The sequence below is a fragment of the Orbilia oligospora genome (genome assembly GCF_000225545.1).
Source record: "Orbilia oligospora ATCC 24927 unplaced genomic scaffold scaffold00081, whole genome shotgun sequence".
NCBI lineage: Eukaryota > Fungi > Ascomycota > Orbiliomycetes > Orbiliales > Orbiliaceae > Orbilia > Orbilia oligospora.
The window spans coordinates 640,335-658,144 of NW_011645638.1; the positions used below are offsets into that span (position 1 = coordinate 640,335).

The 17,810-nt window shown below is 44.4% G+C and overlaps 8 protein-coding genes across 8 annotated transcripts; 4 read left to right on the forward strand and 4 right to left on the reverse strand.

The window, feature by feature from the left end:
- Positions 1 to 1,110: 1,110 nt before the first annotated feature.
- On the forward strand, positions 1,111 to 2,193 carry AOL_s00081g183 (uncharacterized protein; the record flags this gene model as incomplete). The annotated part of the gene is made up of 3 exons (XM_011125000.1): positions 1,111 to 1,268; positions 1,345 to 1,453; positions 1,552 to 2,193. 3 exons carry the CDS (start codon positions 1,111 to 1,113, stop codon positions 2,191 to 2,193), a joined length of 909 nt encoding a protein of 302 aa, XP_011123302.1.
- Positions 2,194 to 2,610: 417 nt separating this feature from the next.
- AOL_s00081g184 (uncharacterized protein) lies at positions 2,611 to 3,215 on the reverse strand (the record flags this gene model as incomplete). The annotated part of the gene is made up of 4 exons (XM_011125001.1): positions 2,611 to 2,703; positions 2,793 to 2,861; positions 2,964 to 3,008; positions 3,150 to 3,215. 4 exons carry the CDS (start codon positions 3,213 to 3,215, stop codon positions 2,611 to 2,613), a joined length of 273 nt encoding a protein of 90 aa, XP_011123303.1.
- Positions 3,216 to 5,411: 2,196 nt separating this feature from the next.
- Positions 5,412 to 6,389, reverse strand: AOL_s00081g185 (uncharacterized protein; the record flags this gene model as incomplete). Its single annotated transcript, XM_011125002.1, has 1 exon — positions 5,412 to 6,389. One exon carries the CDS (start codon positions 6,387 to 6,389, stop codon positions 5,412 to 5,414), a length of 978 nt encoding a protein of 325 aa, XP_011123304.1.
- Positions 6,390 to 9,270: 2,881 nt separating this feature from the next.
- AOL_s00081g186 (uncharacterized protein) lies at positions 9,271 to 10,349 on the reverse strand (the record flags this gene model as incomplete). The annotated part of the gene is made up of 5 exons (XM_011125003.1): positions 9,271 to 9,295; positions 9,384 to 9,478; positions 9,946 to 10,107; positions 10,189 to 10,220; positions 10,334 to 10,349. 5 exons carry the CDS (start codon positions 10,347 to 10,349, stop codon positions 9,271 to 9,273), a joined length of 330 nt encoding a protein of 109 aa, XP_011123305.1.
- A 1,145-nt stretch (positions 10,350 to 11,494) lies between these two features.
- On the forward strand, positions 11,495 to 12,543 carry AOL_s00081g187 (uncharacterized protein; the record flags this gene model as incomplete). Its single annotated transcript, XM_011125004.1, has 3 exons — positions 11,495 to 11,530; positions 11,607 to 12,158; positions 12,235 to 12,543. 3 exons carry the CDS (start codon positions 11,495 to 11,497, stop codon positions 12,541 to 12,543), a joined length of 897 nt encoding a protein of 298 aa, XP_011123306.1.
- Positions 12,544 to 12,700: 157 nt separating this feature from the next.
- AOL_s00081g188 (uncharacterized protein) lies at positions 12,701 to 13,363 on the reverse strand (the record flags this gene model as incomplete). The annotated part of the gene is made up of 1 exon (XM_011125005.1): positions 12,701 to 13,363. The coding sequence occupies one exon, from the start codon at positions 13,361 to 13,363 to the stop codon at positions 12,701 to 12,703; it is 663 nt and encodes a 220-aa protein (XP_011123307.1).
- A 269-nt stretch (positions 13,364 to 13,632) lies between these two features.
- On the forward strand, positions 13,633 to 14,910 carry AOL_s00081g189 (uncharacterized protein; the record flags this gene model as incomplete). The annotated part of the gene is made up of 6 exons (XM_011125006.1): positions 13,633 to 13,659; positions 13,726 to 13,852; positions 13,936 to 14,236; positions 14,356 to 14,530; positions 14,606 to 14,698; positions 14,758 to 14,910. 6 exons carry the CDS (start codon positions 13,633 to 13,635, stop codon positions 14,908 to 14,910), a joined length of 876 nt encoding a protein of 291 aa, XP_011123308.1.
- A 1,923-nt stretch (positions 14,911 to 16,833) lies between these two features.
- AOL_s00081g190 (uncharacterized protein) lies at positions 16,834 to 17,394 on the forward strand (the record flags this gene model as incomplete). The annotated part of the gene is made up of 1 exon (XM_011125007.1): positions 16,834 to 17,394. The coding sequence occupies one exon, from the start codon at positions 16,834 to 16,836 to the stop codon at positions 17,392 to 17,394; it is 561 nt and encodes a 186-aa protein (XP_011123309.1).
- Between the last annotated feature and the right edge of the window lie 416 nt (positions 17,395 to 17,810).

Below are 17,810 nucleotides of genomic sequence, written 5' to 3' on the forward strand. Positions count from 1 at the left end.
TCCACTGGGATTGGCAGCGTTAGGAGGGCACGAGGCAATTGTAAGACTGCTGGTGGATAAGGGCGCTGACTTGGAGGCCAGGGATGAAGAAGGGAGGACCCCGCTGGGATGGGCAGTGTTAGAAGGGCACGAGGTAATTGTAAGACTGTTGGTGGATAAGGGCGCTAACTTGGAGGCTAAGAGCAACGGGAGGACTCCGCTGGGATGGGCAGTGTTAGGAGGGTACGAGGCAATTGTAAGACTGCTGGTGGACAATGGCGCTGACTTGGAGCTTAAGAGCAACGGGAAGACCCCGCTGGGATTGGCAGTGTTAGGAGGGCACGAGGCAATTGTAAGACTGCTGGTGGACAATAGCGCTGATTTGGAGGTTAAGAGCAACGGGAAGACCCCGCTGGGATGGGCAGCGTTAGGAGGGTACGAGGCAATTGTAAGACTGCTGGTGGGTAAAGGCGCTGACTTGGAGGCCAGGGATGAAGAAGGGAGGACCCCGCTGGGATGGGCAGTGTTAGAAGGGCACGAGGTAATTGTAAGACTGTTGGTGGATAAGGGCGCTGACTTGGAGGCCAGGGATGTAGACGGGAGGACTGCTCTTCAGTTGGTGGCATTCAGAGGGAAGCCGGTGGTGGTGAGTGTGTTAATAGAGAAGGGTGCTAAACTGGAGGCGAAAGATAAGAACGGGAAAACCCCACTGCATTTAGCAATGGAAGGTGATCCCAGGAATTACCAGTTCGTACGCATACCTGACAACCAAGAAGGAGTGGTAAGGTTACTGCTGGATAACGGCGGTGACCCGGACGCCAAAGATAAAAACGGGAGGACTCCGCTGGATTTGGCGGTGCAACTGGAGAAAGAGCTAGAGAAACTGGATGAAAAGGTGAAGAATGGCCAATCATGGCTCTTTTCTGGTCCAGCTCCGAAACTAAAACGATTACGGGCACTAAAATTTGTGTTGCTCGAAAAAATGCAACAGGCACGTGATGAGGAGGTGCTATCCGAGCCATCTTAGCTCCAAATCCAAATTTGATTCTCTTCGAATTCATGCCGCATCGACGCGCAGAAACACAATCATGAACATTCACCGTTCCCATTCCCATTCCCATTCCAATCCCAATGGCGACCCATCGCGAGGACGGCTTCTCACACGACGATGTAGATGTAACTACCACGCCGAGTGCCTCCAGTAGTGGCCGTCGCTCTCGAACCCGGCCGTCTCTTCACGGCAAGGATGCGGTCTCATTCATGGCCTTGCTGGCCGATATCCTGCGATTGTATGTTCATGCATAATGGTCCCACTTCGTAACAATTGTGATAGTGTAATATAAATCTTACTAACGTGCCAATTAGACAAGAACAAACCCTGGCGATGGCCTACCTTTATCTCCACAAATACCGCAAATTCATTCGTGATTCGAAAAACCGTCCTGACCCCGTCCCGGACTTCCTAGATCCTCATGTACGTATACATGCCAATATCTCTCCATATGCATATAAGGTATGCACCTATTCACCGGCAGGACGCTTGCTAATCTACTGGAATACAACCCGGGCAAGACCCTAGCTCTGACCACCCTCTCACTCTCAACCAAGTCCACCGAATCCCCCCGTCGTCTCCGCGCCCTGATTACCCCAGCTTACTCAATTCTCCACCCAAACCTGCCACCAATCGAAGTCCCCTCTCACAAATACGATACCATCAGGGCTACAATAGTCACAGCGGAGCTACACCTCCTTCGAATCCTAAAATTTGAACTCCGTCATTCAATTCCACACGATTACATCCCAAGAATTCTAGATAAATCCCTTTCCGTCGTCCCCGGCGAGGATTATGACCATCAAGATGATGATAGGAAAGAGGAAGATGGGATTATGAAGTCTCAAGACACCTTCTTGGGACGACAGTGTATGGGTCTTGCGACCAGATGTTTGGCAGAGTATTCTGTTGCTACGTTTTATGATGCTAGAACGATTGCGTGTGGCGTTGTGGCGGTGGTGTTGGATGGTTCTGGGATTCTGAGGGCAGAGAGTGTAGATGGATGGGTTAGAAGAGTTGGTGGTGGGAATGTGGAGATAGAGGATTATAGGGATGTTATCAAAGAAGTCACCATCGTTTTCGAAGGTGACGTAGGTGTAACTGTGCAGGAGATCCCAATTCAGGACGCCGAGAAGCCCGGTATACAGCCGCTCGTGGATTGAAATGGATTTTAACAAACTTTTTGACAGGGCGTATTTGGCGTATATGGCAGAACTATTGGTCTGGAGAAGGAATATCCTCTTCGTTGGTTCTTAAAACTGAGATGGTTTTTGACTCCACCCTTTTCACATCATGGTAGCGATATCTTTCTCCTGATAAGGTTGTTCAATGAGGCTTAAATCATGCACATGGCAATATTATACAAAATTTACACTCTAGTAGAATCTAGAATATATACAGAGACCCACTTCCACAGTTCCTGGGATCTCAAGGATTCAAATCCCCTTCCCTATTCAAGCAAGAAGGCCCCCAAAGCGTGGAGATCTCGCCACACCAGCTACCTCGACAATAGGTAACTAGTTACCAGAATCCGGTTCGATATGTTTAACATCATATCTAAGTACTTAGATAGATCAAATTTAAACATCCCTCGCCTGTATTCTCTCAATATACTTTCTCGACACGACGTTCCAGGCGGACATGTACTTCTCCATGCACTGGTTTATGCAAGTCTATAAAACCACACCATATAAACATCAGCAAAAAAAGGGTTCCTCTCTTCGAATCCGGTTAAACCACGGAATATAGAAAAAAGACATACCGTCTCACCGCTTGTCAAACTGCTCCCAGGCTTTGGAATACACTTCTCGAAGCAGTTATCCGAAACTTTCTATTCCGTGGTAAAAAAACAAATTTTTATATTAGTAAAAAAATATACTCCTTCCAACTAAACATCGAATTTTGGAGGGGGGTAGGAAAAAGTGAAACGTACATCAATCAAAGCTCTAGCCTGCTCAACTGCAGCTTCTTGTCTAATCTTTTAAAACGTATTCACCGAAAAAGTTAACCTTCAAATTTCCATCATAGTATAGTTTTCATCCCCACTTCCTTCTTCTTTTTTTTCTCTTTCTAAATAAACCTCAGTTTTGTAGTTTTTTTTTTTTTTTTTTTTACCAACCTTATCCATCCATGCCTGCTTCTTCGACTGCTGGTTAACACCCAGTGAATTTGTGAAGGAGTCCATTGTTGAGTGATCGTTTTTTTTTATAGAGTATTAAGATAGTATCGTCTACAAAGCTCGGTTTCTTATCGGAGTTTTCGTAATAGCTCTTTTTTTTCCCCCGGTAGTATTTCGCTGAGGAGGAGGTAAAGGGAACGACAGGATGGGTAGGTAATGAAACCGAACTTTTTGTAATACCGGAGGATTTGGAAATAGAATATATCGATTGAATGTAACGACGTCGGATGGTCGGAAATGCTGGGGAAGGGATCGAAAAAAAGTTGCTTGCCCGATTGCTAAAAACTTAACCCCCAAAGATGGCCCTGCTGCTTTCGGTTCCTAGAAAAAATGCTGGGGAGTCACGTGAGGTTATGGTTTGTGGGAAATACCACGCGACAACGCGATGTTTGGTCGTTGGAGAGGTATTATAGCTTGTGTATAGACCGGTACTATAGTTAGTCTCGTATTGCAGACGCGGGCCACACTTTGTACTATAGTATACAAACGAAAAATTTTAAAAATGAAGACTCGAAGGAATATTGTAAGAAATCAAAGTTTAGGCAATCAGATAGCTTATCTTGGTAATAGAATTGAGGCTTAGTTTCATCCTGGGGCGCAGGATACGATACATGTATACATGATATCCACGCATGTATATACACCAGCCGTATTTATAATGTTAAGTTTAGTAGCCATCTCGATATTCTGAATTTGCAGGTTATAGCTAGAAACGTTAATTCTGTATTATAGATAATTCCGGCAGCTAAACTTCAAATATACGTTCAATGTAATGGGGAAAGATCATGCGTAAATGGCACTTTGGGTTGGGGGCCTTTGAATTGAGTGCTCCTAGCATGTCAGATAAATTATAACCCTTCCTTCAAGACACAGAACTTGTGTCTACGTACGGTGTTAGTCTCTAGATCGCCCGAGATTTCCATATGCTTAATCATATTTACCAAAACGAGCTTCCCGAGGCCGCGAGGCTCACCGTCACTTATTAATATATTGAGTAAGATGATGTTTGTATTAATATTTGGAATCGAAGGGGACGAAAAAGAAGAAGAAAATAAGAAGGACGAAGTATATGCAAAAAAGCCATATATATCGGGGATATCATAGTGTCCGTTCTCCTTGAGGAGTAGCGTTTGAAAGATCCGAAGTTAAATAGATCTACAAGTACGCAGACAAGGAATCTCTAAATCTAGTGCCAGAATTCTAGAAATACTCCACCCCATTTATACTTCAAGAGTCCTTAACAAGTCCAGTGACACAAGCTTAAGTACCAAGCTCGCAGAATATTTGTCTAGGTCTACAACTTAAGTCCGAGTACGCTATAAAATACTACCAATCAATGAAACGTCATCCTACTGCAAATTGGTATTTATTTACTAGTAAGAAAAAACCACTACACCCGCAACCCCCAGAAGCGGGGGGGTTTCTGTAATTGTCTCGAAGAAGGTTGATCGTCTAGCAACCTCATCACCAGCTATATCTGTCTAGCGAGCTCTCACATGCTATTCCGTCAACTCCATCTCAGCTTAAACTCTTCCGCATCGTTGTGTCATAATGTCTCGACTAGATACCTGACGTAGAAAGATAGCTTATAGTTTCACTATTTTCGTATAGTAACGGCAACTAGAAGAGGGTACACTATCATTAAAATAAGGTGGACCAGCACCCATTTTATAATATATCCAGAACTAATAGAAAACGTTAACCCGAATATCCTCAATATTGACTACCCACAAAAATGCTCCAAAATAGCTGTTCGATAGCGGTACGTTATAAAGAAGGGGATACCATCCATTTAGCAACCGGTGTAGGTAATTATAAGTATCCATACACCTACTCCTCCACAATGGTACGTATAAGAATAAGTAAAATGCTTGGGTAATTATAAAAAAGACGGATGAGGAGAAATAACGAAGTAAAAGAAGAAAATGGTAAAGAATGAGCAGAGAGTTGGAAGAAGACGTAAAAAAACAATGCCACGGCTACGGTATACAATTCGCTTTAAACAGACAGAAAGAACGAATGATAGAAAAACACAGTCAGAACACCCATCAAAACCCCTCGCTATACGACAAAAAAAATAAAAGAACGAATGCAAACTATCCCCACCTATTTCACTACACTCCACCTGCCACATTCTCAATTTCATCCCACATTAATCAAACTTTCTTGATGTTTAATATCAAAAACCTCCTAAACGTGTCACTACTCCTCCTCCTCTTCCAAACACGTCATATGACCCATCTTATCCGCATACTCATCAACACCCCTCTTCTCTCCCTTTTCGTCCTTCGTCAAATCAACGCTATGGTCCCATCCAACCATCATAGTCCATTCATTCCATAACCTCTCATCCATTTGCAAAAACCATTTACTCCTTCTCAACCATTCATGGTCACTAACCTCGCTCCTTCTCGTCCTGGTCCAAAGGTCAACCGCCTGAGAATATCTTTCCTCTCCCAACCGTCTACGGATCTGTCCCGCCAACTGTGAATTATGTGTAAGTAAATGCTTCATCTCCGCGTTGCGATCCGGGAGGGGGAGAAGCATTGATTTTGGCATCATGTGCAGTTGGATGGTATGTTCTTCTTCATCTTCCTTTTGAGGTGGGAGAGATGGTGCTTGGTAGTGTTTCTCTAGCTTTTGGGAGACGGCGTTGAGTGATGGTGGTGAGATGTGGGCATACGCATCTCTTGAGTTTTTGCGACTGGGAGGACCGGATGGGAATCGTGGTGCATAGCTAAAAGGTGATAATGGTTCTACGTCGAATTCAAGATCACCGGCAGAGGAAACGGAATCTTGACGTCCATGGCCGGTGTCTATAGCTGGAACTGGGAGTGGAGATTGTTTTGGACTACCGGAGTGTGGAGATTGGTTGGTGCTACTGCTACGGATTATTAGACATGCACCGGGTGAGGATCCCAACGATGGACTTTGAGAACGTCGACTGGAGCGATTGGAGGTTAAAGAATAAGAATACGATGGAGACCGTGCCGAATTAAGGTGGTGGTCATCTTCGGAGAGGTATGAGTCTGCAGACCCACGACGGCGAGCCGGGTGGACGAATTTATTGGTCGGTGATGTCAGGTGGGTAAATGCTTGATTCGACCCGGAGGAGCTTGGTGGAGTCAAGATGGGGATTTGACCCGTTGTGGAGAAAGGGACGGATGTTGGGCGGGACATCTTTTAATTTTTTTGTTTAATTTCTCCCTTTTTCCTTTTGGTGAAAATTAACTTTTTTTATATATATGATTACAGCGAGCGGATATGAAGCTGAACTGAAGGTAAGAAGGATAATCTTCGACTCGAAAGCTGGTGGAGTTAAATTGTCGTTTGGTCGGCAGGAGGGTAACTATGAGCGAAGGGGTACGTATGTGGTAGCACGGCAACTGGGAGCTGAGCTGAGCTGCGCCCAGAACTATAAGCCTTGTTGCTAGACGAGAGCAGCGAACAACCTCGTTTTAAGCCGAAAGTGCTCCCGGTTGGACGAATTTATAAAGTGTCGACGAAGACTTCAAAAAGAATCTCCGATAAGGCTCATAAGGCTTCTCTGGGGTCTTTAAATGCTTCGATTGACCCGGAAGGAATTTTTTAATTTTTTAATTTTTAGAGGATATCAAAAAATTCTGTATGCAAGCAATTATTAGCCATGCGTCAAAGCTTCTCCACAGCGGGATTTAACGAACAGTTTATATACCCCGCTAGTATGACCCAGGAAAGAGGGCGAGGGAGACAGAGAAAGTAGCTATCGACGGTTATCGACTGATTGAGCGATATTTCGGGAAGAAAAGAAGAAAAAAATCAGGATATCCTGTTAATATTATCAAATTGATGCAAGGCCGGGGCAAGGTGTGGTTGCACCATGCGAGCCCAAAGGGTACTTGTTTTGTCGTCGTTTTAGAGAGAAAATAACTACCCAGACTCTCGAGAAGTCAAGTAGACATACTGTTTCTCGGAGGAGTACGTACCGCAGTCCTGGTCTTAAGTACTCGAAAAAACATGCTTAAGCAGCTGGGGGTCGAGTACTCGAGTAGCGAAGCTATCACGAAAAGAGGGCCAGCGCAAGTTGTGGCCACCTGCCATTTGCCGGAACATTTTACCTTGCATGATCAATAGCAAGTCCAGTTTCGAGAAACTCTGGCACCTTGCAGGTGATAGTTTATAATTATGGGAGAAACCCAGAATTTTTTTTCCAGTTTCGTCTAGTTTTGGACAATGTAAGTGGTTGTTTGTCTCGGCATAAGATTAATACCGCAACGATGCTGCAGCGACATGGGAAGGAAAAGAAGGTTCACGTGGGTATGTATGGTTCCTAGGCCAGTAGGTAGAAACCTCATAGATTACTTAATATAATGCAGGTGGATCGTCGTCGCGGTGTCGTCGTGATGTCGTTGGTTCACGATGTTTAGTGGCTGAAGCTCAGTGTGACTGCCGGGACAGTTTTTGCCCAGGCTAAACTAACTACAACTTAGACCTTGGAATCATTCGCAATATCATATTCCCACTCACGCGATGCAGGAGAAATGTGACCTGCCAAACATGTTAATATCTATGTTTCAATATCGGCTCACGCTGTTGAAAATCTCGAAATAAATTAGTATCTATAGAACATATACGTATACGTGTGGTAGCTACGTAGTACAAGTTGGGATCGATGGCATTTTTTAACTTTGATCTCATGAAGCTTTGGAGCGGCGTTATATAGGTTAACATACAGGTATTGGCTGCCTTTAATATCCAGGATCTATGACTAAGTACTCACCTATCGTTATCAACTCCACTTGCAAAATGTTCTTCACAAAGACCATAGTATAGTAGATCCAGTATGTTCTTCGTTAATAATTTGGAAGTTCAATGGCAATATATATAATCACTTGACTCTCCCGACCGGCCGTCAAGACAAAACATCCCTAGTTTCTATGAGAGAGCACATACGTTGACATGCATCTCTCAAGCTAGATTTCTAGCGGGTTGAACAGCTATCGCCAAAATTAGGGTCTAGGAGTTAACAATCGAGGTGTTCCTAGGCTTGATATATATCAATCTCTTCCCAGTTTTCAAGATCTTGCCTGATTCTTTATATTTATCATAAAAGCTTAAGGTATAGCGTAGATGGTGCGTGTTAATTTCCCATGGCTATACATTAACAGGATCTTAAAATCGCCCAGTTAAAAGGCTTCATGGGGTCGGCCCGGCATAACAAGCCGACTCAAGGGCAAGGGAAGGGAATCGACTGGCCCGAGAGGTACGAAGCTAACTGTGGCCCGGAAAGGTAGCCGATTCCGCGATGTACTTCTCAGTGGTCGGCAAGCCGGGCTCAGTCCAGCATCTTAACCGAATTCTTCGGCCTTCATTAATCTCGGGACCAAACGCCAGCGTTGCCGTGTGGGCCTTCATATTGATGACATCGTCACAATAGCACCATTCAAACAAGTAGAGAAAAGTGAGCTGCGAAAGTCTAGTTAGCAACCCCTCAATAAGAATGTGAGTTGAGAGAAAATAGATCTATGTAAATACTTGAGAAGGAGAAAGAAGAGAAGAAAAGAAAAAAAAAGAATTTTGTCTATTTTACAATCTACGGCTGATAACGAGAATTCCCAAAGAATTAATATGGTAAAAAAAAAGAACGGTTTCGAGGGTGAAAAGGGTCGCCAACACCACCATATCCTACTCCTCCTCTCAAAACAGCTTTTTTTTGTTTCCTTTCCTCCCAACGATTCCTCTTTTTTCTCTCTCTATGACGGAATGAATGAAGAAGAAAAAAACGCTCAAAGACAAATAGGAATGGGAATTTCTGTCGTGGGGCCGAAGTCAAATGGAGGGGTATTTTGTACAAATGAATTTTTTTTGGTAAGCTTCCTTCGTTGAATACTATTCGCAATCGGAACAGCACCAAGACGGAGCGAGAGTTGCACCAAGCGAGGCCTAAAAATGAGCCTGTTGGTGCGTGAGATTGTGTGTGTGGGGTTGAGAGAGGAGAGGGTTCTAATTATTTCGATCACAAAGGAAATGAGAAACAGGGCATAGAGACGTCTGGACAGTCATTCATGATTCATTAGGGCGTTTAGGAGGTGCTCTTCTTGAGGTAGCTGTAGAAACGAAAAAGAAAAATTGTTAGTATTTGAATATTTGCATCGTAGATGAAATAGATTTAATAAGCATATGAGGGGTGCATACGTGATCAAGTCGTTCCTGTCCTTGTCCTTCTTGAGACCACCGAAGGCCATCTTGGTACCGGGCATGAACTTCTTTGGGTTCTCAAGGTAGTCGAACTAGTGAAGATGAAGCAATAAATGTTAGCAAATCCAGTTTCCACGATTGATCTGATAAACGGTCTATCTTCCGCCCAAAAAACTAAGATAATGGACTAGTGCCTGTCACTGCTGTACTGTTTGACAGCCCTGCTGCACTGTTTGGCGTCTGCGACTGGGTTGTACAAGTCGGCCAAAAAAGCCACGGCAAAAAAATTTTTGTTTGCGACGCAAACTGCAGACAGGCCAATCGACGTCATCCTTAATGCAGGGTAATCCGGCCTCGACGGGCCAGCTTGACAGCTAGAATGATGTGATGTGATTTTATCGCCTTCATAGTCGCTATTTGTATGTATTCTTCGTAGTAATCGAGATGATTTCGAATATTTTGGTAGTTCGCAGACACAGTCACACGATAGGCACACAGTCCAAGCATATAGGAATAAAAACCCAACGAAGAGAGAAAAAAATTTTCATTCTTAACTTACGAGAGTCTGTTCGCCCCAAGAGACGGCAGCCTTCTTGCTGGCATCGGAGTAGCTGAAGGAGTCGGTGCCTTGTCCAGAAACTCTGCCGAAGAGACCGTTGAGATTTGGACCGGTCTTCGACGAACCACCCTTCTCGACGGTGTGGCACGAAGCGCAACGGGTCTACGGAGAGACGAATGTTAGAATTATCCTTCCTCTACTATTCCATTCGACATCGACAGCATCGGTAATGCTGGAACATACCTTGAAGAGCTTCTCACCGGCCTTCTCGTTACCTGGAAGAATAGCAATTGATCTCGTTAGCCATCAATTTTCTGGTGTCCCACAGTTTCGTAGTTTTGTCGTCGTCGTCCTCCTCCCACGAGGAACAATTCGGTGTCATGCATACCTTCAGCGAAAGGCATTTTGTCTATAATATAATCAAAAAGTCAAAGAAGACTAGAAATAGAAGATAAGGCTTTTAAAGAGAGTGTCGTAAAAGACGTTGTAATGTGAGGATGATTTTTTTCGGTTTATGGATGAGTGAATTTCAGAAAGAAGGATAAGAGGAAGAAAGTGGTCCGGTCAGTTTTAAATGGGGGTGGTCAAAGAAAAAAAAAAAAAAGATTTTAAATGCCTTACCGACTAACCTCTATAAAAATGCCTTCTGGTAAAAAATTACCAGGACCAGTAACTAACCTCAAAGCTGTTCAAAAGACAAGGGGAAACCCTCGTCCTTTTTCCCCTCCTGACTCTGGTTATCGGCCATCTTCCTCATCGGTCAGCCCGTAATTCGGGAACGGGCTTCATCAGAAACGTCCTTCTGCGTGGCCTTTCGTCCGGGTTCACCCGCCAGAAGGAACCAGGCTCTAAAGTTAGCAGGAGCGCAGCCAATCATGACACCTCCATTACAACACCCCACGCTTGCCATCTAACCGAGATCAGACCAAGTGCGACCTGAGCTCCATTGCTCGGCTTAACTAGTTGAGTAAGAGAGAAAGTAACAGGTACTTAAGAAGTATACGTCTCGAGACTAAATTACATTGTGGATATATAGGTCGTCCGAATAATCTCGTCGTGGTATAAAATAGCTTTTCAGGCAGTTGGGATGGGATCATACATATCCATACTAACGAGTATTTTGTGATACGATGCGGCAACGTCAGCTTTTCGACCAGTCAAACTGCGGGCCATTGCAGGCATTGTATTCTGCCAGCAGAACAAACACTAAAAATCCGCTTTGGAGGGAATGTACGATTCGTTTAACGTCATAATCTTCAGGCAATCTTTGGCGGTTTCTACAAAAGCAGCCCCGCCGGCGCCTTTCAATTGTGAACTTTCAAAACACTCTTGAAAACTACTAGATTATATCTTTATCCTTCAGTCTATATAATTTTGTCAAGATATCGAAAAGATATCTAGAATATTATACCCGGAAACGAGGCGATAATATTGTAATTGGGTCTAATCGATTGAGGACCTAATTCCCCGACGCGACCGTATATAAGATATCTCAGAGTACCCCCGAATAAACTGCCGGGCAGACAAAAGGTCATACCAGATTTGCAAAATGAGATATCCGAGGTCTTTTTTAGCCCTCGTATCGGTACGTACTTTCTCGGACCTTTCAATTTACGATAGTATTCGCAGTATATACTTCTACCTACTAACAGTGTGAATAGGTATTCGCGGCAGTGTCCGTGCTTGGAGTATTTGCATGCTTCACAGCATGGAAATATCGATTACCGTTCACCACGCTACCAATTCTCACGGCCATCCTAGGACCCGCCGATTTGTTAACGACATACCGTTCCCTCGGTATTGCAACTTCGCGAAAGGCGTCTAAACGTCCACTTTCGGCGTTTCCTCTCGCAATTAATTTGGCCCTGCTCATACTTCCTTCGGTGCTTATAGCTTTAGGAGCACCGAACCTATCAGGGGCGTCAAAATGCCAGCTAAAAGATACATGGCAAGCATGGTATTCCGCCCACGATAAAGATGCGATCAAGGGGGTGCAGGATGCTTTGCAGTGCTGTGGATTCGGAAAGGTGACGGAAATGCCGTTTCCGTTTTATAAAGGCCCAAAAGGAAAGGGTCAACCTCCTGAAGTCCCCGCGAATACTTGTTCGGTTGCGCTAGGACGGGATCTACCCTGTGCCCCAGTTTGGGAGGGCGAGTTGAAGCTCGCGGCTGGGTTGGTTGTGGCAGCGGCTGCTATAACCTTGCTTGTAAAGGTAATCCCACTTTTATTCAATTCAGTTACAAGACCGTGGGGCGACAAGTGACTAAAAGAAACTCAATCGGTGCCAGTTCGCTTTTTTTATCATCATCCTGGCTAGGCCGGGTTTTGCTGAGAAATGGTTCGCGAGGCAGAAATACAACGAGTATGAAAATACCCGCACCATTGAGAATCTCGGCGACGATTATGAGGAGCCAGAGGAGAATGAACCACCGACACAATACGAAACTTTACCGACACATCGTACAACTTCAAATCTACCGGCTATCGAGAGTGATGTGAATGAGAGGACAGGGTTAATGTTGGCAAGGGATCACAACAGAGGCGGCAACCAAGCCCCTCTAGACGGCCATTCCCCATGGGCTTCGCATTCGTCTTGAAGACGAGAGATACTGTAGTAGGCGGAGAAGTGCTGAAGTTGGTCGGAAGGTGGGAAGCTAGGAGAACTCCATCGTGCTTTTTTTGTCTAAAAGTATCGTAAAAATTGAAATACGAAGGGATCCTAAATCCCATGTGTTGCTCCGCTCAAGCAGTCGTTCACCTTGTCTCCGTGCCAGTAGTCTCGACAGTACCCAGAGAATTCACCTTCTTGACCTCCCCAGCACTGACCACAAGTTCATCATCCACAGCAGGTCCTTCACCCATCTCTCCTTCAACCACAATGTATCTTCCAAGTTTATTCTTCACCTGCTTCAAAGGGTCCCATTCCTCTCTTCCCATAGGTCCAAACGCCTCCGCTTCCTTCTCCGCCTGTAAAACATCCTCTAAAGTGATACCCCTCTCCTCGCTCTCATCCCTAATAGCCACCAACGGCTCCACACCCGTGACATCCACCTCCTTAATCTTATTCACAAAGTAGAGCTGATCATTCAAATCTTTGATCATTTCGTCTTCCTCCTGTTGATCCTTCGGCATAGGAAGTGCAGAGAGTCTTAAGAGATGTTTGAGTTTTTCAGGAGTGATCAGGTCTTTTGGATCTGGAGGAGGAGTGTTTGAAGTACTTTTTGGATGACTGGGTGGTAGGAGTTCTGTTATTGACCATGTCGGCTTCTCGAGGATGGCTTCGACATATGCTAAAGACTCCTTGGATGGGGTATATCTCGGACGTTTCTTAATGGGTTTCCAGTCCGCTGGAGTCTCATGCTGTAACCTACGAACAGTCGTAGAAAATAACCTAATCGTCGACCGTCGAATACTCATGATGTTTGATCAATTAGTGATAGTGAACGAATGTAGTTCAGGAAACCTCGAAAATTTGGATGTTGGAAAAACCGCGTTGTTGGAGTGCACAGCAATCGATAAACCAGCTCGACCAGCCACTGTCATCACGCCAAGACCCCCAGCAATGGCTCCCCACCACTGCCAAAGTATCCAGGCTACGTCCATCCCGCCTATAACTTCCCCCCTGCACTGCACCAGCAAGCACCCGTAATCATCATCATACATCATTCTACTACCACAACATCATCATGGACGGCCGAAGTCTTCTCGCCCAAGTACGTCCTTCCGGAATCATTACCCCACTTTCACCTTTCTCAAAGAAACTAATAAGTACTCTACAGGCCCAAAAGCAGGAAGCTGCATCAGCAGGTGGTTTCAGCTGGTTCGGTGCCAGCAAGCAGGATAAGCTCGAACAAGCCATCGAACTATACGCTCAAGCCGCAAATGCATTTCGAACATCCGGTCAAGGTCTCTTTCTCTCTCCACCTCGAACATACTCGACACTCCGTTTGCTTTCTCCCATTCTAACATAGTTTCTAAATAATAAATAGGCTCCGAAGCCGGCGCCGCCTTCGAAAAGGCCGCAGCTCTAAGCAAATCGATCAACGAACCCAACGATGCCGCAAACTATCTCACCGAGGCCTTCAAATCCTACAAAAAGACAAACCCGGCTGATGCTGCAAGGACTTTAAGCCAAGCTATCGAACATTACGCTCTTACCAACGTTCGACGAGCAGCAACACAGAAACAGACTCTTGCAGAGCATTTGGAAACAGATCCTGCTACGAAACCAGAGGCTATCAAGGAATATGAGAAGGCCGGGGAGTGGTTTAGCAATGATAATGCTGAGGCGTAAGATCTCTTCCTTTGTGTGATATTTGACTACTTGGGGTGAAAGATGAAGGCGGGGAAACATCATTTATTCCCGTGAGGACATGGGCGGCTAATGCAGACCATTCGGAGAATAATAGACTGGCGAATAAATGCTACATCAGAGCCGCAGATATCTCAGCTGAAACTGGCGATTACCACCGAGCAATCAATCACTACGAACGAATTGCTGAAGTTTCGGTCAATAATAATCTCATGAAATGGAGCGTTAAGGAATATCTGTTCAAAGCTGCACTTTGCCATTTGGCTACAAAGGTAATCAGCCACACTTTGCAATGACGCAGGTGAATGTGGCGCGAGTTTTTCCAAGAGGTGCTAACAAACTTCTAGGATATTGTGGCTACCAAAAGGGCACTTGAAGGACAGTATCCTGCTCTTGACCCGGCATTTAGCCCACCCTCTATGGAATGCTTGTTCTTGAAGGTATGTTTCCACCTTATGTCTTGTCTACACACAAGCGATGCCAATATTTTATCTCCCAGAACCTCCTCGAATCTGTCGAAAACGGCGAACCTCAGGGCTTCTTCAACAACGTGATGCAATACAAAGAACGATATCCATTGGACAACTGGAAACTCGACATACTCGCCAAAACACAGAAGAGTATCGAAGAGGCTGCCGACGACTTGACTTAGAAGGGGAGAAATAGCAATTGAAAGGATAACAAGATTTGGGGAGTATTTTTCTCTTTTGTCGTTTTTTTGTTTTGCTTTGTTTTTGATCGATACAAGCTTTGAACTGGGTACAACGAGGTCCTGCGGAGTTTGCAATTATCTGGTCCTTTCCCTGTTTCTTTTTCTGTGAAGCCTTTTATTGGAGCTCTCTGTCCTCCTTTTTTTGTAGTCTTTTTGATGTGGCTCCCTTTCGTGCAGCATTTCTTTGATGTGTAAGCTTATACAGTTTTTTTTTTTTTGTTTTCTTCGATGAATCGGATTCTTCCTTTTATGAACTCGAGATCTAGGATTTCAAGATACTGGATGTTGGTCTTGATACTGGCTACTGCTAGGATTACTCACTCTCTTTTCTGTTTTGTTTAGTTGGTTTTGGTATTAGAAGAATGTATCATCTACTTTATGATCTCTTGATAAATTGCTTGAACTCGAATCGAATTCTTCGAGGTTAGCTGGCTAGCTAGCGAACGTGCACATCTTTGATATCATTCTTGTGGTATATTCCCCACAGTGAATACATATCGCGAAGGTTGTTCCCCACGAAAGCCCTTGCAGAATACAACAATATGAACACATCCCCTCGGCCTCTAGGGTAGTTCATATTTGCCCCGAAGGGGAAAAAAAAGATAGCTATGCTATGAAAAAGAGAAGAAAAAGACGGCGATAAAATACTAGTTCGAGCGGGGGGGCTACCAAAGAGCTAAAATGCCTGCACCGATTAATTATATCACAAATATCCTTTTTTCTCTTGTCGTAATGGAGTACTCATGCGGACCTATAGGAACACTTTTCGGTCAGGCATGCATGATAGATAGTACCGGGACCTATACTGTGTACATATACTCCAGCCTATCTGCTTAGGACCTCGGATTAACGTTGGGTAGTTGTAATATTTCGTGGATGCAGAGTCCTCCTCCTTTACGCTGGTAAGTTATTCCTGAACTCCCCCGAGTATTATATACGTTAATAAATCAATAGCTACCCACGAGATATATTTATATCAATTCTCGACTTCTAATTCGATGTTGAATTGTTGTTTTTGGGTGATCAAGCGTATTTGGTTGATTGATGCCACTGATTGGCAAATAATTGATTGTTCATATGTACCTACTTAGTATGTATATATGATTATAACTAGTACCTTTTATTTGGATTCCCATTGCAAGATGTACAGTACCCGGCCAAATTGGATTGCCTCGTCCAGCTGGCATTGCAGAATCGATCAATGATCAGTTACCCCCAAACGCTCCCCTTATTTTGTGATCAGTAGCTATAGCTCCGTGACTCACGAGACGACAGCAACTTTGTAGTGTATGTATGCGTAGCCTCGAATCTAGCTATAGGAGTTCTTGATCTTTCTTAAGAACTCCTGGATTCGTTGCTAACTGCAGTTTACAGATAGCCGGCTTGCAAGTTAAGTACATTTACACCTATAACCCCCCCACCGCACTACATGCACACCTGTATAAACAGCTATAAGATTAATTCAAAATGCATTTTTGGTTCATGCATGCATGATTATGTGGGAATAAAAGGCGTACTTTGTTAGCACACGGCCTAATATAGCCCAGGCTGGGTCGGTATTATACCTGTGGAGGAGAAGCTATTCTGAATCCCGGCCAGTCCCTCTTTAATCTTTTCTTTCGTTTCTTTCTATAAATTCGCCATACTACTACCCGCTATTATATCTTCTCTTTTAGATTAAAATTCAAGCTTCTACAGCTATTCCAAAGGGCATATTCTCATCCTACCTCCCTACCTACTCAGTCTTAAAAACTAATCCAAAGGTTAGTCTGCTATTATATATATAAGCACACCGCTTTATCACAATATCAACTTCTAATATACATCAACATCAACCTCAAACCCGTCACCACAACCACCACAATGGTCGCCATAATAGGAGGCATTGTAATGTGTCCCCCCATCGTCGCCGCCCTCGGCACCAGCGGAGCCAGCGCAGTAACAGGCGCAGCTCTTTCAGGTGCCGCAGCAATCGAAGGTATGACTGCCGGAGCCGCCGTAGTAGCAGTAGGCGAAGGTGCACTCGTCGCAACGGGGGCTGCAGCCGGTGGCAGTAGTGCTGGTATCGCCCTCGCCATATTGGCAGGACCTATTGGGTGTCTTATTGTGGGATGTGAGGATATGTATATTTCATCAGTTGAGGAGGAGGAGGATGAGGAGGGGGATAATCCTGGGATTACATGGGATTGTTGGAAACCTATTGTTCATGATATGTCGGTGATGCCGTCTGAGGGTGTGGCACTGAGGGATTTGGCTGTTCATCCGAATGTGAAGGTTGTGAATATGTTGACGTCTTCGTCTTTGCTTGATGACGATGCTGGTCGGTTTTTGGTGGAGAATGTTTTTGGGGAAAGGTTTTGTCTTGGGTATGTTAATGTTGGGGGGACGTTGGCTCTTCATGCTTCAAGGATTTCTTTGATGTGAAGTTTATGGCATTTAAAGGGTAAAATGTATGTATGCATACTTAGGGATGAACTTGGTATGCATACTTAGTATTTACATAAGTATTTTACCGGGTTCAAGTGGGGCTGGCCTCGCCATGGAGGAAATTGCTTGAACAATGCCATCCTATGTTATTGCGCGACTAGGTGCTCGTTAACGGGGTGATTTGAGTTATATCGTGTTCACATTTCGGGCCTTAGTCATCTACAGAATGAATAAATATCTCTTCATGAATTTAACAAAATAACTTTTAAATTAATCTTTCTTCTTCCAGCTAACTAACTACCCGTCTTCCTTCTATTAATAAGTAAGGAAAGAGGGGTTAGTTAGGTTAGGTCAGTTGCTATATACTTGATGTATGTATGTATGACAATATGTGTCTAAGTAAGTAAGTAGAA